Genomic DNA, 22,885 nt, shown 5'->3' with positions numbered 1-22,885 from the left:
TCTTCATTTTATAAAAGTGGTGACCATAATAGCGTAGAGCAGTGGTTCTCAAATTTATTTAATCGGGCCCCCTTCTTTGTGTCTGTCGCAATTTAAACCCCCAACCCCACAAGTACATATATACCTTCTCCTATATTTTCCACTCCATGCATCTGATGAAGTGAGTTCTAGCGCACGAAAGCTTATGCCCAAATCAATTTGTTAGTCTCCAAGGTGCCACAAGGACTCCTCGTTGTTTGAGCTTTTCACTGACACACTTAAAGGCATGTTGGTGCAAATATTATTACACTAGTGTGCAGGGCATGAATTCAGGGGTTCTTGTTATACAAATAAAATAAAAACCAGCAGGATCTTACTAAAGGGGAAAAGGCAAAATACCACTTTTATTGTGAATACAGAAAGAATCATAGTAAGCAGTTATTAATAGCTATAACATTCCATTCAATCTCATATTTCTTCACACATTCATTCATACAAAGACACACACACAGGTTCTGCAAGGTTGTTATCATAGTTACCAGCCTTAGAGTTGCTCATGCCAAGCCACTGGCCAGGTGGCCTGGACATGAGGAGGGAGCAGGGCCTTGTCAGATGCTCATCTGATGCTTCTGGAAGTTGGTTTACAGAATCAGACCCCCAAAATTCTCACTTTCTAGAGTCCATTTTTATAGGAATTTCTTCCTATGCCAGTCTATGGGAATTGCTTCATCATGCTGTTGCTGAGTAAATCAGCAGATAGCACATTCCTGACAGCTCCGTGCTGCCAGATGTTATCTTGTTCTTTGGTTCTCCAATTCTTGAGGCTGTTGGGTGAATTCCAGTCTGCCCTCCCGGGGTCCTCTCGTTATTTCCACTTGACACCTTCTTCAGCCGATGGACACTGCATTCTTAGGCTGGCACCTCCCTGATCATTCAGTTATTATCCACACCAAGCATCCATCCACATACATCCTCTATCTCTATTTTAATCACAATTGTCAATACAACAAAAGGGTGGGGAGTCTCTGGGTGCTGTTTCTGTTGTTACAGAGTATTGCTTTGAGTCTGTCTCTGTGTGAATTGCTTTGAGAACAGACTCTGTCTTAGAATGTACTAACGCAATTAGCAGCTTGCAAGTTTCACACGTAGAGGGAGAGAAACAGTACCAAAAACCAAGAGACCTCTTAATGAGTAATACCCTGGATTTTAAACTATGGGGAGTCAAACTCATTTGTGATTTTAATACAGAACTTCTTTAATATGATCCAACATGCTGCGGGTGTGATTAGAGAGTTATAGACCTTTTCACTTTCAGGGTGATGACAGGAGAAAATACCGATGAGCTCAAGTGAGAATCAACCAAGAGCAAACAGGCCACAGCTTGTTACCAGCACACAAGCTGCACCTGGTCATCACCCAGGGCGTGACCATAATTCTGCTTCTCCCTGGGGAGGGGAGTTAGGAACTTAGATGTTCAGCAGAACACAACAACAGTGGGGAATAGGCTGGCATGTCCCTCTGATGAGAGCTGGGGTTTTACTCTGACATGTCACTGGCTAGCCTGTGCTCTGTCTCTTGTGCTGGCTGTAGCCACGTAAATCAGGAATTCCTCAGCTGCGTGCCGTAGAGCGCTGACTCTTTAGCTTGGTTCCCGTGTGTATGAAATGTATTCAAAGCTGGGTAAAGACATAGGAAATATTTTGCATTTCTCCTGCTCATCAGCAATAACTGTGGTGGTCATGGAGGTGTAAAGGGCGAAACCTGCTCCAAGAGACGGTCTCTGAGGATTTGTCTGCACTAGGATGTAGGTTCTCTTTCTCTGATTGTAAACTCATACTGTAGATCAGGGACAATTTTTTTTTTTTTTTGTCAGGGTCCTAATTTCTTGGTCAAGGTATATTCAAGATCCAGATTCCAGAGAAAACAATACAACAATAATAACAATAATGATAATAAAAGATTTTGCAGTCTGTTCAAAAGTGTCTGGAGATCCAGATTTGTCCCCTGGACCGCCTATTGATCAACCCTGGTGTAGACAATGCAAGTGGTAGTTTCACCTCAGTGTAACTGGTAGAGAGGAACACTATGGGGTGGGGTGCATCTCAATCAGGTACAACAAGGTGAAGCTGTGACTTACCTTGTCTCCAGCAGGCTTGTACAAGATCTGTTTCTCATGTTTGGGGACCCTTAGTTAGAAAAAAGAAAAGGAGTACTTGTGGCACCTTAGAGACTAACCAATTTATTTGAGCATAAGCTTTCGTGAGCGAATACAGACTAACACGGCTGTTATTCTGAAACCTGTCATTAGTTAGAAAAAACCTCTTTTCTCTCAGCATGCACATGGTCTAAAAGGTGGGATCTAAAGGGAAAAAGCTGGAGACACAGGACTGTGTGACTTTATTTTGGGGGCGATCCCAGTTCAAAGGGCAAGGATGCAGCATCTGGCTGCCAGGGAGCACATACCTGAGGAAGCTAAATCACAGAGAATAGCCATTTCCAGCTACAACAATGGAGCTAATCACTTAATCACACTGTGATTCCAGGGCAGAAACCATGGCCAGAATCTCAGTGGCTGTCACTTAGCAAAGCTGTGTTGACTTTGCCGGATCTAGGCTGATTTACACCAGCTGGGAACATGGCCCCATGCTTTATGTATTTCTCTTACATGTCGGAAGTTGAAAACCTACTTTAAGCACCTGGCTTTAATCATGGAGACGCTCCCGTTACCTACAGAATCATGACTTTGTCTGTTTTGTGTATTTAGACAAGAAGCTCTGTCCCTTAGGCGCTGTCTCTCATGCTCTGTATATAGAGTACCACGCTGAGCACAATAGAGCTTCGGTCTTGGGTGCAGCTTCTAGCTGCTACCGTATTAAAAATAATCTTGGTATCCATAGAAACACTTACTTTGCAGTCAGAGAAGAAGGAAACTGGGGAAAGTTGTGGTGTGAGGAACAGACCGAATATCAGTAGAGAGAAACCCCCAAGCCGAGCAAACTAAATTCCCAATCCTGCAAAATCTTACACGTTTCATTGTACTACTGCACTGCTAATGGCCCCATTGATTTCAAGAAGAAAAGGAGTACTTGGGGCACCTTAGAGACTAACCAATTTATTTCCATGTGTCTGAGATAGAACGAGGCAGATGGTAGGGCTGCTCCGGGCACTGCTACTGCTCCGGACCAGGAGCAAGGCAGCGTGAAGAGTCCATCATCTTCCTCTGCATCCCCCACTCCTGAGTCAGGGCTTCGTGCCGGAGATCGGCAGGATCGGAGGCATTAGAAGGGCCACAAAAGGTATGGGGCATGCCTCAACTTTTTGAGGGGGAGAAAAGTTTCCTCATCCATGAGTGAGTCTTCAATGTTCCTCCTGTGGTTGTCCCTCTCACAACCGGTGGCCAGGGACCATTTAGGGGAAACTAGTGACTTTCACAAGGGTGCAAAATGTCCTGCATGGAGCTGCACAAACTTTAGCAGCTATGGGAACAGGTTACTGCAATGGCCTGGGCGGGCAAGAGATAGGAAGTGGCACCTGCAGGCCCTGCTCCATAATTGCATAAAGGTCCGAGATCTTTGCATTATTGTGAGAACTCCTGCAGCAGGAGCCAAAATCCACTTCCTTTCCATAAATATGCACGGGTGGGCAGTGCCGTGCTAGTCACACTACACTGGGAGTAGGCAGGAGGAGATCAAAAAACAGGTGGGCTTAAAAAGAAATTGTGATTTCGTCTTTTGTAAGAATGGTGTGATTTTTCAGCCAATATCACGATTTTGGGGGGTCTGACTCATGATTTTTGAAGCGTTGGGGTGACAATACCACTCTCTATGTGTGAGTATTGTTCCTGCTAACACACTTAAAGGCCCATTGTCTGGTTTTCCTCTCACAACAACTTCACACTGGTGTAGACAGTTCATAGGGTTCCAGTGGGATTACTTCTGGTTTACACCAGGGTGAGGGAGAAGATAATGACCCCGGAAACCCAGTCGAACTCTTCCTCATTTGTACTGGGATCAGGGAGAGGGGCACCAGATTGCAGAGAGTTTTATCTCTATGGGAAGTTAGACAGAGTCTACAACAAGGCAGGCGTGAGGTTGGCTGGGTGACCTCACTGAGCATTCCCATCCCAGACCATATCTGCATTGCTTTCACTTTTAACTTCCACTCTGAATCTGGTGGGTATTTAATGCAAAACGAAGGAGACTGGAAGTGGGAGAAACTAAATGCTACTTTATTATTCCAAAGGACAAACAAAGACAGACTCCATTCCCCACCCCCAGCCCAGCTCAGGGGGGTACTTTTCGGTTCCATCCCAGCACAGTGCCACGCCCAACTCTCACAAGAACCAAAAACAGAGCCACACGTATGAATGATAGAAAAGTGGTGAGAAGCCACGAGAGACACTGGGACCCCATCACAAAAGGAAACACTCTGAGAGCAGGGAATCCAAAGATCTCAGGAAGGAGGGATGAGTGTGGGGTGAGTGGGGCAGAGACAGTTTCTCTCGTCCCCACACAGGACACCGCGGCAGATGGGGAGGGGGTGACCAGCAGGGCTCTAGGGCTCCTCATCTCCCTCTGGCCTCAATGCTAGGGGTTGGCCTGGATTCAAGGCTGCCCAAGTCTCTTGACATCCCTGGCTCCCTTCTTGCCTGTGCCCAAACTCGGCACCTCAGCAACAGGGGGACGCTGCCCCCTCCCCCAATCATTTTTGGGGTGTCGTTCATGGTCCTTTAGATTGCAGGGGAAGCTTCACACAACACTCATAGGTCAGGTCTAGTGTCTCTCTGACTCTGGTGCAGCGAGTTCACAGTTCTCAGCCTCAGCCGTCTGGCTCTGAAGAGCAAACCCAGCCATTTCCCAGCTCTGTTCTCCTCACCTCCCACCCTCTTCTCCTCCTGACGCTGCGGCTTGGTCTGCACTCGCAACCTACGTCACTTGTGAAACTCCACACCCCCAAGCGACGCAGCTGTACCAACCTAACTTCTGGTGTAGACAGCACTATGGCAACAGGAGGACTTCTCCCATCGACGTAGCTGCCGCCTCTTGGGGAGGTGGGTGATCTACGCCGATGGTTGGTCCACGTAGCGTCCCCCTCCAAGCGCAAAAGCTGCATCAGTGCAATTCCGCCGCAGCAGCCTCTGCAGGGTGGCTGGGCCCTAAGTCACGTCACTGCAGGGGTCAGGCTGTGATTTCATTCCCCGTTTCCATCTCTGCCTCTCGGACGTGACGCGAGCTGGCACCCGCAGTGTATGTGCTGAGACACACAGACCTTTGCCATTCTTCAAATAAAACAAAGTTCACATCACAAAGGGTAGAATACGGTGAAAATAAAATACAAAAGGACTATTCTGGCATTCATTAAGTCCTCCATAAATCTGAGCTACATCTAAACTAAGCTAATATCAAAGTCTGTGACCAAACAGCTTTCTGGACTAGAGAAAAACCCACACTCCAGGGTGGGCTATAAAACACTTTTACATTCAGAAAGTGAAATCTCAGAGAACCTGAAGACTCAAAATCAGGAAAATAAATGTAGCCATTTTCTTCTGAACTGGCTAACCCGGCTTCACCTCTTGCCTAATAATTCGGTTGTATGAGTTACAAAAGTTTTAGCAAAAAGAAAAGGAGGACTTGTGGCACCTTAGAGACTAACAAATTTATTAGAGCATAAGCTTTCGTGAGCTACAGTGCCACAAGTCCTCCTTTTCTTTTTGCGGATACAGACTAACATGGCTGCTACTCTGAAAAGTTTTAGCATCATCATAAGAAATAAAAACAAAAACAAAAAAAACCTTCCCATCTACAAATGATCTAGACTAGCACAGAAAACTCTGGAAGCAATTTCAGCAATACATAGAAACAGATCAGAAAGGTAAACTGTGCTTTGAGGTTCTTTGGGATTCCTCCCTTCCCCTCCCTCGCAGGTCTGTGACACTTTCTTCTCCAGCCCTCCAAAGTCTCATGGAGGATCACAGAAATCAAAGCTGATTCTTAAGCATCTAGAGCCAGGGACACGGTGGTAAGTGACACCTTAGGAGGCAGAGGGGTAGAACAGGGACAGGATAAGACTCTCCATCGCTTGGACAGAGGCTGCTGTGTGGAGGGTGATGGTGATACAGGAAGGAGGGGATACCTCGAACTCACCCTATTGCCCTGAAATAGCACAGAAGCTAAAACACCACATTTTACTATCCCTGCTCCCACTTTTTTAACATCTGTTTAGTTCTGCCCCCTAAGGGAGAAAATATACACACACTCAATGCTTTTCCGCACAGCCTGGAGTAATGTGAGACTGGCTGGGAATGAGACAATCCGGCCCCAAAGGGGGAACTCAAGGACTAACGATCACTCTGCTCATGGCGAGGATCAGAATAGATAATATACTTCAGGGTCAGTGTGACTAGAAAGAGTGTTGGAGGGTCAGGGGAGACGAGCTGGCTAATCCCAACCATTTTCCTACCATAGACAGATGTTCAGAGGCTGATGCTGCGGAGGCAGAGGTGGGAACTCCAGGCCTCCCACAAAGGGCCCTGTGGGAATCAGCCCCTCCCAGTGGTGCTGGTTGAATGCAGAGGGGGAAGGGAGAAGGGGCAGAGGGGGTGAGTGATTAGAGGCAGCATCTCTCTACCCCTGTGCTCTCCCTCGCCTCTTATCCCATGATCCCTAAACACTCGATAGCCCCAGCACCCAGTTCCTCCTGCTTCCCAGCTCCCCCAGCCCCAACCATTCAATCCTCAGTGTCCTCCCCACAACCCGTCAGCCTGGTCCCTCAATATTTGATCCCCCAGAGCCCAGCGCCCTGGGGGATTCAGGGAGGGGAGGAATAACCAGCTCCAGGGACGCTCCAGGTAAGTGGGGGAGCCCAGCCCAGGGGCTGCTGGAAGATGGGGGATGGAGACGGGTGTCAAGAGTGAAAGTGGGGCCTGGCCCAAGTGTCCTTCTCCTCATCTCCATGGCAGGGGGATCCCGGCTGGGAAGGTAAGGGAGACGGGGGAACTTCAGCCGGGCAGAGGGAGCAGCTGGAGGAGTTTCTCTCTCTCCCTTCTCCCCTCTGGCCCATCAGCTCAGCAGCCAGGGCTGTAGCAGGGAGGAGGGGCTGATCAGGGCTTCTCCCTCTCTGCCTGGGGTTTGCTTAGACCAAGCAGAACCAGAGGGTCACTGACTAGCTGCTGCTGGATCCTCACTCCAGTGATGGGCAGCTGGGTCCTTGGGAGCCAAATGCCCCTGATGTGTGTGGGAATGAGGAAATTGATAACTATGGCTTAGTCAGAGCCCTGAGAAAATTTCCGTACTGTGTGGAGGAGTCTCTCACGTCCAACTTTGTCTTAGCTCCACTTGGAGCATTTTCCACACTGAGAACATCTCAGAGGTTTCTTCCCTATTTAGATTTGCGGGTGCCTGATACTCTGGGAGCACCAAATGAACCTTCCCCCACATTCAAGCTCTCTCTGTTGTATGGATCACTGATGTGTGAGCTCCGATTGAATCTCAAACTTTAGTGGATTCTCTGATGTTTAATGAGGTGTGATCGCTGAATGAAGCTTTCTCCACAGGCAAGGCATTTATGAAGTTTAGATCCTGTGTGGATTCTCCCATGTTTAATGAGGTTTGATCTCAGTGTGAAACTCTTCCCACAGTCCAAGCACTTATGGGGTCTTTCTCCCGTGTGGGTTACCTGATGTGTTTTCAGGCATGATCTTAGTGTGAAACTTTTCCCACAGACCAAGCACTTATAAGGTCTTTCTCCTGTGTGGATCCTCTGATGTATTATAAGGGTAGAGTTCCACATGAAACATTTCCCACAGTTGAGGCATTTCTGAAGTTTGTCACCGGTGTGAATTCTGTGATGTGCAACAAGATGAGAACTCGCAATGAAACTTTTCCCACACTCGAGGCATTTATAGGGTCTTTCTCCCGTATGGGTTCTCTGATGTTGAGTGAGTTGTGAGCTGCAGCTAAAGCTTTTCCCACAGTCCAAGCACTTATGGGGTCTCTCTCCTGTGTGGATTGCCTGGTGCTTAGTAAGGTTTGATCTCTGTATGAAATTTTTCCCACAGTCCAAGCACTTATGGAGTTTCTCTCCTGTGTGGATTCTCTGATGTGTTATAAGGCTTGACTTCCAACTGAAACTTTTCCCACACTCCAAGCATATATAGCGTCCCTCTCCTGTGTGGACTGTCTGATGTGTAACAAGTGCTGATCTCTGTGTGAAACTTTTCCCACAGTCCAAGCACTTATGGGGTCTCTCTACTGTGTGGACTGTCTGATGTCTAATAAGGTGTGCTTTCTGTATGAAACTTTTCCCACAGTCCGAGCACTTATGGGGTCTCTCTCCTGTGTGGATTGCCTGGTGTGTAACAAGGCCTGATCTCCATGTGAAACTTTTCCCACAGTCCAAGCACTTATGAGGTCTCTCTCCGGTGTGGACTGCCTGATGTGTAACAAGGGCTGATCTCAATGTGAAACTTTTCTCACAGTTCAAGCACTTATGGGGTCTCTCTCCAGTGTGGATTGCCTGATGCTTAGTAAGGTTTGATCTCTGTATGAAATTTTTCCCACAGTCCAAGCACTTATGGGGTTTCTCCCCTGTGTGGATTCTCTGATGTGTTATAAGGCCTGACTTCCAACTGAAACTTTTCCCACACTCCAAGCATTTATAGCGTCCCTTTCCTGGGTGGACTGTCTGATGTGTAACAAGTGCTGATCGCTGTGTGAAACTTTTCCCACAGTCCAAGCACTTATGGGGTCTCTCTCCTGTGTGGATTCTCTGATGTGTGATAAGATTGGACTTCCAACCAAAAGAGTGCCCACAATCGAGGCATTTATAGGGTCTCTCTCCTCTGTGGATTCTCCGATGGTTAGTAAGGTTTGTGCTGTCACTGAAGCTTTTCCCACACACCAAGCATTTATATGCTCTCTCTCTTGTGTGGACTCTCTGATGTCTAATAAGATGTGATCTCCACATGAAACTTTTCCCACAGTCCAAGCACTTGTGGGGTCTCTCTCCTGTGTGGACTGTCTGATGTCTAATTAGTTCTGACTTCCCACTGAAACATTTCCCGCACTCGAGGCATGGATAGGGATTCTCTCCCGTGTGGCTTCTCCCATGGTTATTAAGAAGTGAGCAGGTACTGAAGCTTTCCATAATGTCCAAGCATTGAAGAGGTTTCTCTCCAATATGGATTATCTGATGTTTCACAAGGTGTGATTTCAGAATGAATCTTTTCCCACATTCAAGGCACTGGTAGGGTTTTTCTTCCTTGGGATTTGTGTGGTGAGCTGTGGAATCCTTGTCTCCTCCCCCACTTTTAATAGATTCATCCACTTTCTTCCTTGGGTGGTTTCCCAACAACCTCTCTGACCTGTGCCAATTTCCCCAGGCTTCTCCCTCCTCCAAGCATTGGGAAAAATTCCCTTCAACTCTTCCCACAAAGGTTCCCTGTGGTTCCACTTCCCCAGGAACTTCCTCATGGTGATTCCCTTCCTCTTTCTCACTCCCTTGCTCATCACCTGCTGGGAGAGAGACAATCAAGACAGGAGTCATTGTGCTAGGGAGAAAGAGGAATCTGCTAACACTGTGAAGGTTGAGTAATTGGATTCTGCCTCTACTTCCCACCTAAACACTCATGCAGAAGGAAAGTTGGGAAGGAAACTCCTGCAGCTAACAGGCTGGGTGGAAAGACATGAGCAATATCTGCTGACTACGGCCCTACTCCAGCTGAGATGAGGAACAACTGAGGGCTCTTACTCACACCACATTTCTGGGATTCTCAACTTTTTCCTTAATTCGCCCGATGGTTTCTGTCAGTCCTCACCTGTGCAAGTGCCTCTTGGGATCTCTTTTTCCACCCAGGCCTGGAGATCCGGGACCCACGGCCCTTCCCCTCGTTCCAGCCGGGCGATCAGGTCAGGTTTGGGAAAGGGAAATCCTGTGCAGGGGGTGAAATCAGACCAGATCAGGTTGCATGGAGGATTGGGAGTGTGTCTGTCACAAAGGACAATCCATGAGTGGAACCTGTCCCCCTGCTGTGCTGGGAGAATAAGGAATCCAAAGGGACAGGAACATGGTCACTGAGCCCCCTTGGGAGACACAGATGTCTGGGGAGGTGGAGAGAATTTTTACACCCTCGCTAGGACTGTGCAGGATCTGTGCACTCTGGGGCCCTTGCTGATTCACACACAGCTCTGGAGTTATCCCTGCAGAGCCCAGAGCCCTCCCTAGGGCTGGAGCTAGTCCCAAGGAGGGAGGTGAACAGGGATTCTGTGTTCAAATGAGAAACAATACACACAGGACAATACATGGCTTCTTGGCCTTGAAAGCTGGAATGGTGAGGAGGGTTTAGCATGTCCGTTTTGACACTCTGGTCCCATTGAAGGGGGTTTAGAGATGCAGGTCTCTCTCACACGGCAGCTATGGACTATGGAACCCATTCCCCTCTCATCTAACTGACCAGGGAAGAACCTGAACAGAGTCAGAAATGCAGGCCCGAAACTTTCTAATAACCGAGGGGACAGGGATCCCTTACCCAGCGAGGTCACCGTCTCGTAGTTCTCCTGCATGACGTCCCTGTAGAGGGCTCTCTGAGCGGGGTCCAGCAGAGTCCCCTGCCCCTGGGTGAAATACACAGCCACCTCCTCAAAGGTCACCGGCATCTGGAACAACAAGAGTCCCCCCTCAGCGCCTGCTGCCCCAGCCACAACCCCACTGCTCACACAGGGAAGGAAGAAGAAAAAATGAACATCTCGGAAGCTCTGGGGGGCCTAGAAAATCAGAATCCCACCCCCAACCCTGCTCGGAGCAGCCAGGACACTTCAGGGGGTGGGAGAAGGTGAGAGCTCCTTGTCCCCCCAGAAGACGGAGCAGGGCATTTCTTATATCACACAAGCCTGCCAGCCACAGGCTAATACAGGAAGCAGAGCTCTGAGCCGGGCACAGAGACAGGAATCCCGACAGCTTCCCTTCGTATTTCACAGCAGCCTCTGCCCAGTGGGGTCAGGTTCCTGCACTGGGAGTCTGGAAAATGTTCTCAGCCCGGCTGAGGGGGGTGTTATCCAGTGGTGAGCTGGAGTCAGTTCGCACCGGTTCACGCGAACCGGTTGTTAAATTTTGAAGCCGGTTTAGAACCAGTTGTTAAAGGGGTCTGTCCTGCCTGCTCTCTCGGCTGGGGAGGCTCCCGTGAGAATCCCTTTGTAATTTTTACTCACCTGGCGGCGCTCCGGGTCTTCGGTGGCACATTGGCGGCGGGTCCTTCACTCGCTCCAGGTCTTCGGTGGCACTTCGGCAGCATGTCCTTCAGTGCCGCCAAAGACCCGGAGCGACTGAAGGACCTGCCGCCGAAGTGCCGCCGAACACCCGGAGCGAGTAAAGGAACCAGTTCTTCAGCTTTTGGCAGCTCATCACTGGTCTTACCTGTTTCAGAAATGGGGAAATGTTTCCTCCCAGCCAATGGGCCAGCTCAGAAAATCAGCAGGTTTATCACCCCTGTCTCCTCCCTCCCTCTCCCTCCACCCGCCCAGCAGCTCCCTGAAAATCCCCTACCTGAGCTGGCTCCATCACAGCCATTTCCCTGCCCTGTCTCCTGGGTCGATCTGGAGCAAAATCTAGACGTGATTCCTCAGCCTGTCAGGGCGAGAGAGGCAATGGGAGGGGAGGGGGGTTTCAGAAGGTGCTTGAGTCCATGTGACACCCCCATTCCCCCCAGGCTCTCTCCCTGCACACAGACGCTCTGGACTCTGCCATGCTGGAAAGAAACCAAGTTTATTACAACACAGCCGAGGCCCGTCCCAGCAGGACTAAACCCACCGGGGCAGTTTTAAACTGTCCCCGTAACAGCATCTCGGCGCCAAACTCTAGAAAAAGAGCAGAATCAAAGGAGCCACTTCAAGGGATTGCCCTGCAACGTAGTGCGGTTGTCACCAACCAGTGGATCCTGGAGCCTCTGACAGTCGATCTCGATCACAGGCCGCTAAATGTCCAGCGGTGCAACGGGGCTCAGACAGGCTCCCTGCCTGCCCTCGCCCCATGCCACTCCCAGAAGCAGCTGGCACGGCCCTGCGGCAGCGCAGCCCCTGGGGGTGGGGCACAGGGGGGTCTCAGCTCGCTGCTCCTGTCTGCAGGCACTGCCCACGCAACTCCCATTGGCCAGAAACGGGGAACTGCAACTGGATGCTGTGGGGGGGGTGCCTGCAGAGAGGGACAGGGAGCGGAGCTATGTCTGCCCCCCCCCAGGCCACAGGGACGTGCCGGCCACTTCCAGGAGTGGCGTGGGGGCAGGGTAGGCAGCCCTGGAGCACTACTGCCTGAGGTAAGTGCCACCCCGCCAGAGCCTGCAACCTGTGTCTCCTCCCAAACCCCAACCCCAGCCCAGAGTGCCCTCCCAGAGCCAGCCCCCAAACCCCCTCCTGTGCCCGGAGCCCCCTCCCCCAGCCCTGAGCCCCCTCATGCACCCAAAGGCCCTCCGAGAGCCTGCACCCTGCACCCCCTCCTGTACCCCAACACTCTGCCCCAGCCCAGAGCCCCCTCCTGCACCCAAACTCCAGTCCAGAGCTTGCACCCCTCACACCCTTCTGCCCCCCAACCTGTTGCCCCAGGCTCAGCCAAGAGCCCCCTCCATACCCCAAGCCCCTCAGGCATAGGCGCCGACTCCGTGGGTGCTCTGGGGCTGGAGCACCCACGGGGAAAATTGGTGCATGCAGAGCACCCACCAGGAGCTCCCCACCCGAGCTCACCTCCGCTTTGCCTCCCCCCCACCCCCCCGAGCACGCGGATGGGTCCTGCTTCTCCCAGGGTGGGGATTTGGGGAAGGGATCTAATAGGGGCAGGGAGGGGGTGGATTTGGGGCATGTACTTTGGGGAAGAGGTTGGAAGGGGGGCGGGGAATGGGGATGGGGAAGGGGTGGAGTTGGGGAGGAGCAGGGAGCTAGCGGGCACGAGCACCCACCGGCGCTGGGGGAAGTCGCCCTCAGCCCCAGCCCAAAGCCTGCACCCCCTCCAGCATCCCAACCCTCTGTCCCAGCCCAGTGAAAGTGAGTGAGGGTGCAGGAGAGCATGTGATGGAGGGAGGGGGGATGGAGTGGGGCAGGGCCTCAGAGAAGGGGCAGGGTAGATCCAAATTCAAAAGTTGATCTTTTGTGTAAAAAGGTTGGAAACCATTAGTGTAGTGTAACCCTCTCTAGCCGCCACCCCTTCCCCCCGCCCCAGTAGTGGGGTGTTCAGCAGAGTCAGCAACTGGCTTTTCCTCTCTCAGCTCCTCCCCTTGTTCCCAGGAGAGTCAGTCTGCCCAGGAGGGTGCAGGGAATGGATCTGGGCAGGCCTGGGAGCTGGGAACCTGCCTCCCCGCTTCTTGCTCCTGCTGCCCCTGCCAGTCCCTCCACTCTCCCTTTTTATTATTTTCCCTCTCCCTTGGCTCTCATTAGGCAGATCAGTCCCTCCCACTGCGAACAGGGTTTGAACCTGGCTGTGTCCATGAGGGCAGCAGCTCTGGGACTGACAGACACAGGGAGCCCCTCCCCATGCAGGCCAAATTCACTGGCTGGTCCCTGAAAGGAGCCCTTTGGAAAGAGTCACTTTTCTGCCCGGCCCCCAGCCCTTCCCCACATCTCATCATCTGCAGGCTCCAACTCAGAAGCTGGGGTCAACAGAGCCCCAGGGGCTGGTTCCAGCCACTGGAGAAAGTCCGCACCCTGGCTGGGCACAGAGGGGCTTTAACAAAGGTCTCTTCTCTGCTGGGTAAGAAGCAGCTTCTCAGTCTGAGCTCCCAGATCTAAATGCAGGGGGCAGCAGCTTCTGATCCGGGGAGCTGCACTCCAGGGCTATAATAACGTGAGCAGGGAGACACACAGTAGCCTCTTCTTCTCCCTTAGCCAGAACTGGAGCCCTCTGGTGGCATCACCTGATGAATGAGCTGCCCTGGTCTACCCTGCAGCCCCCAAGGGACAGGCAGGTGGAGGCTGATCCCATTGGCCCATCCGCACTCACCCCCTGCCATACCCAGCAGTGACTCTGGTCTGACACCGGGTGTGGCTGAGATCTGAATCCTGTACAGAAATCAGCCCAGGGCCTGGGGCAGCCCGGGCAACCCTGAACAGTCAGGAAATAGACCCCCAAAGGTCATGAGTTTGTCTTTTATTAAAAATCAAATAAGAAGGTGGGAGCAGGGTGTGGGTATGCGGGAAGGGAGGGGGTGGCCTGTGCATATTTGCCTTGGAGCTTCTGAGCCGTGAGGGCAGGGGGGCCAATTGCAGGACCCAGCCCACCCCCCAAGGAGTTTCATGCAGGTGCTGTGGTCCCAGGTGGAGCTCTTAGTCAGTGCGGAATGTGAGTTCTGCAGAGAGTCAGTATTGTGTTGACAAACAGAGGCAGGGTGATTAACATAAGAAAGTGCTGGTAATTGCCTGTAAAACAGGAATCCCTTTTCAGGAAGTGGGGGGGAAGGGGGGGAGTGTTTTAAGAAAGAATGTGGAGGACTCAGAAGAAATACAGCCAAGGTCTCTGTGCCAAGGTTTACTCCTGGGGTCATTTTGCTCCAAAAAATTAAAAAGTCTGCAAACAATTTTGTAAAATTCTGCAAATGTTATTTGTCAAAATAACAAGACATAATTACGCCACGGGGCCCCCCCTTGCCCAGATACCTGCATCCCCACACCCCCAAAGCCCAGCCACAGGGCCCCCCCTTGCACAGGTACCTCCCCTCCCCAGCCCTGGGATCCAGAGGGAAAAACAGCTGGATGCTCGGTCACAGGCTTGCACTGGGAACCCTGAGCACCTCCCGCTCCTTCCCTCAGGACATGCTGGGAACTGCAGCTGTCAGGAACCCTCTAGCTCCCTCTCCCACCACCCAGCAGTGACTTCTCTGTGTGAGCTGGGCTCTGTGGAAGGAAGGAAATTCTGCACGCACAACATTTAGTTTCCCAAAAATTCTGCCTTGCGCAGCGGCCCAGAATTCCCCCCGGGAGTAAAGGCTACATTCAGAAAAGGGGGTGATTTGGGGGCATAGGTGAAAAGAAGGGGTCAAAACCCAGGGAAGGGCTAGCAGTGGTATAGAGAGGTTCCCACTCGACCTGTGGTAGTTATGGGGCCCCGTCACCACAGTGCCTGAGCACCTCACAAGGTCAAACCGCCTCACAGCCCCTCGGCGAGGCAGAGCAGTGCTGTTGTCCCCATTGAACAGATGGGACACTGAGGCACACACAGACTAAAGGCCAGATTTTCAAAGGTGTTTAGGCACCTAATGCGATTTTCAAAAGTGCCTAGAAGGTCAGGTGCTTTGTAAACCCCACTAGATGCCTAGCTGCACCTTTGGGTGCCTAAAAAACTTTCAGAGTAGCAGCTGTGTTAGTCTGTATTCACAAAAAGAAAAGGAGGACTTGTGGCACCTTAGAGACTAACCAATTTATCTGAGCATATGCATCCGATGAAGTGAGCTATAGCTCACGAAAACTTATGCTCAAATAAATTGGTTAGTCTCTAAGGTGCCACAAGTACTCCTTTTCTTTTTAAAAAACTTTCAAATTCAGTCCCTAAGGCACTGGCCTGAGGTCATACAGGAAGTGCATGGGGGGTAGAACCCAGGTCTCCCAGGGCCAGCTCCCTATCCACTGGCCCAGCCTATCTCTCTGCGGCATGCTGCAGGAAAAGATGGGAGCAAAACAGGGCAGCTGTTTCTCTGAGACTCCAGCAACGGGTCACAGGTGGTTGGGAAGGACATCCAGCTTGACAGCATGCAAAGGAGCACAGAGGTCAGGAAGGATGAAGGAAGAAAGAGGAAAGAAGATCATTGGGTCCCAAAGGGGTGGCAGGTTCTGCCCCAGGCTAGGTTGTAGAGGAACGGCTGCTGTGCATTTTTACATTTTAACTGGAAACCATTCTGTTTTGTCATTTTTTGTTCCGAGATAGAGAAAAGGAAGGAATGAGAAAGGGTCGTAGGAATATCAGGTGTGTTCATGCCTCAGATTCTTAGGGTTGCAGCTGGATCCAGGCCAATTGCAGAATAAAGAACAGAAATTGCATCCTCAGAGTCCATAAAGTAGATGCTTGTCATGATTTGTATTATTCCCTGGGCACCATCTGTGCGCTCAGCACAGTTCAGAATATGCCAGTAAATACGATCCCTGAGCCAGTGTGTATGAAATGTGTAGCCCTGGATAAGATGACTCTGCTATTTAAGTAGGAAGTGCATAGTTATTCAGCACACGTTAAGATCGATGAGTGGAGGGGATGTTTTACTGGATTAAGGACTAGATTTGACCCTCCAACTTCCTTTCAAGAGGAAGAGCTGCCCAGAGCTCCTGGGCCTCTTTATTTTCCTTTCCTGCCTGCCTTGGCCTTGATACACCTCAGAAGTCTCATTTTTTCCCCCTCAGCTTTAAAATCTGGAATTATCAGGGTGTTTGGTTTTAAATATTCTCCTGTGAGAACTGCAACTCAGTCACTGTACTGTCGTGTTGAAAAGCTTTCTGGAAAGTAACTAGCCTTTAACCAAAAGCGAAAGCAGCATTGCCAACTCTCATGATTTTCTCATGAGCCTCAGGAGAATGATTCTTTTCCTTAAAGCCCCAGCTCCTGGAGTCAGGTGGAGGTGTGATGATTTCAGCCTTCCTTCTTAAAAAAAAAAAAAATGAAGTTTCTCGCCCTTGTGGCTGTGGAGAAAGCTTCAAAATGAGACCTCAGTTCACCCGAAAGGCTCAAAAAGCAGAAGGCAAATAAAAAACTCCAAATCTATTATTTTTAAAGCCAGTCTCACTATTTCGAACATTTGGAGTTGGCAATACTGGGAAAGGGACTTAAAAGTGCCAGTTTCACTCCTGTTTAGAGTCAGCTTCAAGTTATTATTTGTAGTGGGGTAACACCCCTAGAGCCCCAGGCACCTGCCGTATAAACTCACGGGGTCTTGCCCCAGGAGGATGGTTCCGAACGTTAAATGATCTATTCCAAACTTGGTGAACGGCAAAAAACGGGGATAGGAAGAAATCTAGATTTTTCTACAATTGTTTCAATTGTTGTATTCAAGAGTTACTAAAAATTCCAAAACCTAACCGGTGTCCCTTACCTGACTTGACACAAGGTTTGAGAACATGTTTGTATTAGAACTGAGTGGGTCTAATATTTATCTGATGCTCTTTTTTTAATGTCAGAATTAGATTTGGTGAGCCTGTCAGCAAAAAAACCTCAAGAGTTTGTTTGACCAGATCCAGGAAAAGAAATCTGGCTGGCTGCTGGGAGGGGCAGCCCCTCACCCTCTCCTACCCCATGGGGCGGGGGAGCTGCCTTGTGTCTCCCCCCGGCTCCCCCCGCCTGCTCCCTGCCCCAGGCTCTCCCCTCCCCCAGCCAGTCTGCGCTTGCTTTCACAGTTTCCCTCCAGCCACCCCACATCCCCCCTCCCCCTGCATCGCCCCATCATCCCTGCCCCTCCCCCGTCCCATCCTGCCCCCCCGCATCCCCATCACCCGCCTCCTCCCGCCCCCTTCTCCCGTCCTGCCCACAGGTCCCCCTGCATCTCTTTATCCTCTGCCCCCTGCAGCCCGGGGGTGACGGGGGGGGCGGGTCTCTCTTACCTTCCCTCCGAGCGGGGCCCCCGGGGCAGGGCCGGGCCGGGAAGGGGCCCTGGCCGGGCTGGGGGCTCTGCGCTGGGAGAGGCTCCCGGGGAGCAGCGGGAAGGGCCCGGCTGGAGGTTCCGCTCTCCCGGCTGCAGCCCGGGCTCCGGGCTCCCAGCACCAGCCGCCGGGGCTCGGGGATCTCGCCGGGAGCCTGGGAGCCGGAGTCCCCGCAGCGGCTACGAGTCACTTCCTGGGCCGGGCCTGATCCCCGCGATCCTCCCCCCAGAGCCGCCCCACAGCTGCTCCTGGGTCCTAGCGATCAACGCACCATGCTGCAAAAAGAAAAGGAGGACTTGTGGCACCTTAGCGACTAACCAGTTTATTTGAGCATGAGCTTTTAAGCAAAAGCTCATGCTCAAATAAATTGGTTAGTCTCTAAGGTGCCACAAGTCCTCCTTTTCTTTTTGCGAATACAGACTAACAGGGCTGTTACTCTGAAACCCACCGTGCTGCAGCGTTTCTGGTCACAGGCTACAAGCACGGCTGAAGAAGAGGTGGCGATGTCTGGACGGGCTGAGCCAGACGTGCAGGAGACACAAGGCAGAGGGAGAGAGACGAGAGAGCAGAACTAAGGTGGGGAAGGAAAATGGTGCGTGAGGGGAAGGGTGACAGCACAACCCCAAGTCACATGCCAGGGGTGGTTCAGGATTTAGCCGAAGCTTGTGGAATAGAGGATGTCGGCTGGTCCCCCTCTCTAGCCCTGCTCAGGTCGTCTTTCAGCAGCAGGATGATGAGAGCCCAATGGTGCCATGCTGGGCCCCAGGAGACAGGGGGCGTGAGACACCCCAGGGTACAGTCTGTTGAACTGCTTAGTTCTCCATCCAGGGCATCTTTCACACAGTTTCCCCCTTCGAACAACAAACCCCTTCAGGCTCTTCTCCCACACAGCCACCAGCCTTCAAAGCCACTCCCAGCTATACAGGACTGAGTGCCACTAGCCAGCCACTCATGAAGTAAACTACAGAGCAACATAAACCAGTTCACTAGTCCCGGCCTTGCACCCCAGAAATGTGAGTCTTGTACTGCCCCGTCTGTGCGCTGTGCTGTCCAAGCTCTTTAATTCGTTTGTCCTCCCCACAAAGGATGCTGGTCAGGCAACAGCCTTGTTATCTGAAGTGAAATTCCCGAAACACTTCGACGAAAACACACTGGTTTGAATAAAACAATAAAACAAGTTTACTAATGAGAGAAAGGTAGATTTTAAGTGGTCACAAGCGATAAAGGTGTAAAAGGTCCAATTTGGTTACAACAAAAATAAATGGTCAACATGCTTTTTAAATCCTACATTTTATCAACCTAAGTAAGATGTGAAGCAAACAGCTTTTCCCACCCAACTTGAAGCAAATACTCAGCAGCAACCACACACCACACAACAAAAACACTCACCCAGGAACCTATCCTTGCAACAAAGCCCGTTGCCAACTCTGTCCACATACCTATTCAAGGGACACCATCATAGCACCTAATCACATCAGACACACCATCAGGGGCTTGTTTACCTGCACATCTACCAATGTGATATATGCCATCATGTGCCAGCAATGCCCCTCTACCATGTACATTGGCCAAACCGGACAGTCTCTATGCAAAAGAATAAATAGACACAAATCAGATCTCAAGAATTATAACATTCAAAAACCAGTCAGAGAACACTTCAATCTCCCTGAACACTCAATCACAGACCTAAAAGTCACAATTTTTCCACAGGTTTCAGAGTAACAGCCGTGTTAGTCTGTACTCGCAAAAAGAAAAGGAGTACTTGTGGCACCTTAGAGACTAACCAATTTATTTGAGCATAAGCTTTCGAGCTCACGAAAGCTTATGCTCAAATAAATTGGTTAGTCTCTAAGGTGCCACAAGTACTCCTTTTCTTTTTGCAGATTTTTCCACAAAAAACTTCAAAAACAGAATCCAATGAGAAACTGCAGAACTGGAATTCATTTGCAAACTGGACACCATTAAATTAGGCTTGAATAAAGACTGGGAGTGGACGAGTCATTAGGCAAACTAAAAACTATTTCCCCATGCTAATTTTTCCCCTACTGTCACTCACACCTTCTTGTCAACTGTTGGAAATGGGCCATCCTGATTAGCACTACAAAAGCTTTTTTTCTTCTGCTGACAATAGCCCACCTTAATCAATTAGTCTCGTTAGAGTTGGTATGGCAACACCCATTTTTTTCATGTTCTCTGTATATCTATCTATCGATCTTCCTACTGTATTTTCCACTGCATGCATCCGATGAAGTGGGTTTTAGCCCACGAAAGCTTATGCCCAAATAAATTTGTTACTCTCTAAGGTGCCACAAGTACTCCTCGTTCTTTTTTGCTGATACAGACTAACACGGCTACCACTCTGAAACCAGTACATTTCTTATTCACAACTCCCCTGCTGGTGAATGGCCGGCTAAGCAATCAATGGACACTTAGCACCTGGCTCTGAGGAGCTAGTCTTTCAGATTTACAGAGCACCTGGCTCTGAGGGCGTTTTTCAGCTTTACGGCATGTTTCAGTAACAAACATGTAGCAAAATCTCATAACTCCATACCCAATGTTAATACATACATTTTAACAGAACAATAATGTTCAGCAGACAATGACTTTTCATATGATTCCTCACAAGGCAGACTTTGTAGAAGTTTTATCTTCATTTTATAAAAGTGGTGACCATAATAGCGTAGAGCAGTGGTTCTCAAATTTATTTAATCGGGCCCCCTTCTTTGTGTCTGTCGCAATTTAAACCCCCAACCCCACAAGTACATATATACCTTCTCCTATATTTTCCACTCCATGCATCTGATGAAGTGAGTTCTAGCGCACAAAAGCTTATGCCCAAATCAATTTGTTAGTCTCCAAGGTGCCACAAGGACTCCTCGTTGTTTGAGCTTTTCACTGACACACTTAAAGGCATGTTGGTGCAAATATTATTACACTAGTGTGCAGGGCATGAATTCAGGGGTTCTTGTTATACAAATAAAATAAAAACCAGCAGGATCTTACTAAAGGGGAAAAGGCAAAATACCACTTTTATTGTGAATACAGAAAGAATCATAGTAAGCAGTTATTAATAGCTATAACATTCCATTCAATCTCATATTTCTTCACACATTCATTCATACAAAGACACACACACAGGTTCTGCAAGGTTGTTATCATAGTTACCAGCCTTAGAGTTGCTCATGCCAAGCCACTGGCCAGGTGGCCTGGACATGAGGAGGGAGCAGGGCCTTGTCAGATGCTCATCTGATGCTTCTGGAAGTTGGTTTACAGAATCAGACCCCCAAAATTCTCACTTTCTAGAGTCCATTTTTATAGGAATTTCTTCCTATGCCAGTCTATGGGAATTGCTTCATCATGCTGTTGCTGAGTAAATCAGCAGATAGCACATTCCTGACAGCTCCGTGCTGCCAGATGTTATCTTGTTCTTTGGTTCTCCAATTCTTGAGGCTGTTGGGTGAATTCCAGTCTGCCCTCCCGGGGTCCTCTCGTTATTTCCACTTGACACCTTCTTCAGCCGATGGACACTGCATTCTTAGGCTGGCACCTCCCTGATCATTCAGTTATTATCCACACCAAGCATCCATCCACATACATCCTCTATCTCTATTTTAATCACAATTGTCAATACAACAAAAGGGTGGGGAGTCTCTGGGTGCTGTTTCTGTTGTTACAGAGTATTGCTTTGAGTCTGTCTCTGTGTGAATTGCTTTGAGAACAGACTCTGTCTTAGAATGTACTAACGCAATTAGCAGCTTGCAAGTTTCACACGTAGAGGGAGAGAAACAGTACCAAAAACCAAGAGACCTCTTAATGAGTAATACCCTGGATTTTAAACTATGGGGAGTCAAACTCATTTGTGATTTTAATACAGAACTTCTTTAATATGATCCAACATGCTGCGGGTGTGATTAGAGAGTTATAGACCTTTTCACTTTCAGGGTGATGACAGGAGAAAATACCGATGAGCTCAAGTGAGAATCAACCAAGAGCAAACAGGCCACAGCTTGTTACCAGCACACAAGCTGCACCTGGTCATCACCCAGGGCGTGACCATAATTCTGCTTCTCCCTGGGGAGGGGAGTTAGGAACTTAGATGTTCAGCAGAACACAACAACAGTGGGGAATAGGCCGGCATGTCCCTCTGATGAGAGCTGGGGTTTTACTCTGACATGTCACTGGCTAGCCTGTGCTCTGTCTCTTGTGCTGGCTGTAGCCACGTAAATCAGGAATTCCTCAGCTGCGTGCCGTAGAGCGCTGACTCTTTAGCTTGGTTCCCGTGTGTATGAAATGTATTCAAAGCTGGGTAAAGACATAGGAAATATTTTGCATTTCTCCTGCTCATCAGCAATAACTGTGGTGGTCATGGAGGTGTAAAGGGCGAAACCTGCTCCAAGAGACGGTCTCTGAGGATTTGTCTGCACTAGGATGTAGGTTCTCTTTCTCTTATTGTAAACTCATACTGTAGATCAGGGACAATTTTTTTTTTTTTTTGTCAGGGTCCTAATTTCTTGGTCAAGGTATATTCAAGATCCAGATTCCAGAGAAAACAATACAACAATAAAAACAATAATGATAATAAAAGATTTTGCAGTCTGTTCAAAAGTGTCTGGAGATCCAGATTTGTCCCCTGGCCCGCCTATTGATCAACCCTGGTGTAGACAATGCAAGTGGTAGTTTCACCTCAGTGTAACTGGTAGAGAGGAACACTATGGGGTGGGGTGCATCTCAATCAGGTACAACAAGGTGAAGCTGTGACTTACCTTGTCTCCAGCAGGCTTGTACAAGATCTGTTTCTCATGTTTGGGGACCCTTAGTTAGAAAAAAGAAAAGGAGTACTTGTGGCACCTTAGAGACTAACCAATTTATTTGAGCATAAGCTTTCGTGAGCGAATACAGACTAACACGGCTGTTACTCTGAAACCTGTCATTAGTTAGAAAAAACCTCTTTTCTCTCAGCATGCACATGGTCTAAAAGGTGGGATCTAAAGGGAAAAAGCTGGAGACACAGGACTGTGTGACTTTATTTTGGGGGCGATCCCAGTTCAAAGGGCAAGGATGCAGCATCTGGCTGCCAGGGAGCACATACCTGAGGAAGCTAAATCACAGAGAATAGCCATTTCCAGCTACAACAATGGAGCTAATCACTTAATCACACTGTGATTCCAGGGCAGAAACCATGGCCAGAATCTCAGTGGCTGTCACTTAGCAAAGCTGTGTTGACTTTGCCGGATCTAGGCTGATTTACACCAGCTGGGAACATGGCCCCATGCTTTATGTATTTCTCTTACATGTCGGAAGTTGAAAACCTACTT

The 22,885-nt window shown here is 49.6% G+C and overlaps 4 protein-coding genes across 9 annotated transcripts in view; 1 reads left to right on the top strand and 3 right to left on the bottom strand.

The window, feature by feature from the left end:
• The window catches only part of LOC102936186 (butyrophilin-like protein 2), a 1,677,894-nt gene that overhangs the window by 709,692 nt on the left and 945,317 nt on the right, over window positions 1-22,885 (top strand).
• LOC114020220 (butyrophilin subfamily 1 member A1) overlaps window positions 1-22,885 on the bottom strand; it is a 1,361,724-nt gene that overhangs the window by 617,767 nt on the left and 721,072 nt on the right.
• Window positions 1-22,885, bottom strand: part of LOC102934811 (zinc finger protein 585A) — an 87,019-nt gene that overhangs the window by 35,389 nt on the left and 28,745 nt on the right. The gene's annotated exons all lie outside the window — the stretch shown is intronic.
• LOC119567707 (zinc finger protein 420-like) lies at window positions 4,186-11,981 on the bottom strand. 2 transcript variants are annotated; one of them, XM_043528067.1, is made up of 4 exons: window positions 11,518-11,981; window positions 10,505-10,631; window positions 9,794-9,907; window positions 4,186-5,257 (listed from the first exon to the last, which is right to left on the bottom strand). In XM_043528067.1, the coding sequence occupies exons 1-4, from the start codon at window positions 11,539-11,541 to the stop codon at window positions 5,157-5,159; spliced, it is 366 nt and encodes a 121-aa protein (XP_043384002.1). In that variant the 5' UTR covers window positions 11,542-11,981; the 3' UTR covers window positions 4,186-5,156. The 2 variants fall into 2 exon arrangements, with proteins under 2 accessions (XP_043384002.1, XP_043384001.1); XM_043528066.1 differs by having other exon boundaries at window positions 4,186-9,491; window positions 11,518-11,962.

Source organism: Chelonia mydas, chromosome 14 (assembly GCF_015237465.2).
Source record: "Chelonia mydas isolate rCheMyd1 chromosome 14, rCheMyd1.pri.v2, whole genome shotgun sequence".
In the NCBI taxonomy this organism is placed as follows: Eukaryota; Metazoa; Chordata; order Testudines; family Cheloniidae; genus Chelonia; species Chelonia mydas.
This window is presented reverse-complemented; position numbering and strand designations above follow the sequence as displayed.

Excerpts from the sequence above, each read along its gene's own strand:
- LOC119567707 (XM_043528066.1), bottom strand. The coding sequence starts at position 11,541 with ATGGCTGTGATGGAGCCAGCTCAG. Across the intron at positions 10,632-11,517 it reads CTGTGATGGAGCCAGCTCAG|ATGCCGGTGACCTTTGAGGA; the intron begins GTAGGGGATTTT and ends TTGTTGTTCCAG. Across the intron at positions 9,908-10,504 it reads CGAGACGGTGACCTCGCTGG|GATTTCCCTTTCCCAAACCT; the intron begins GTAAGGGATCCC and ends CCCCCTGCACAG.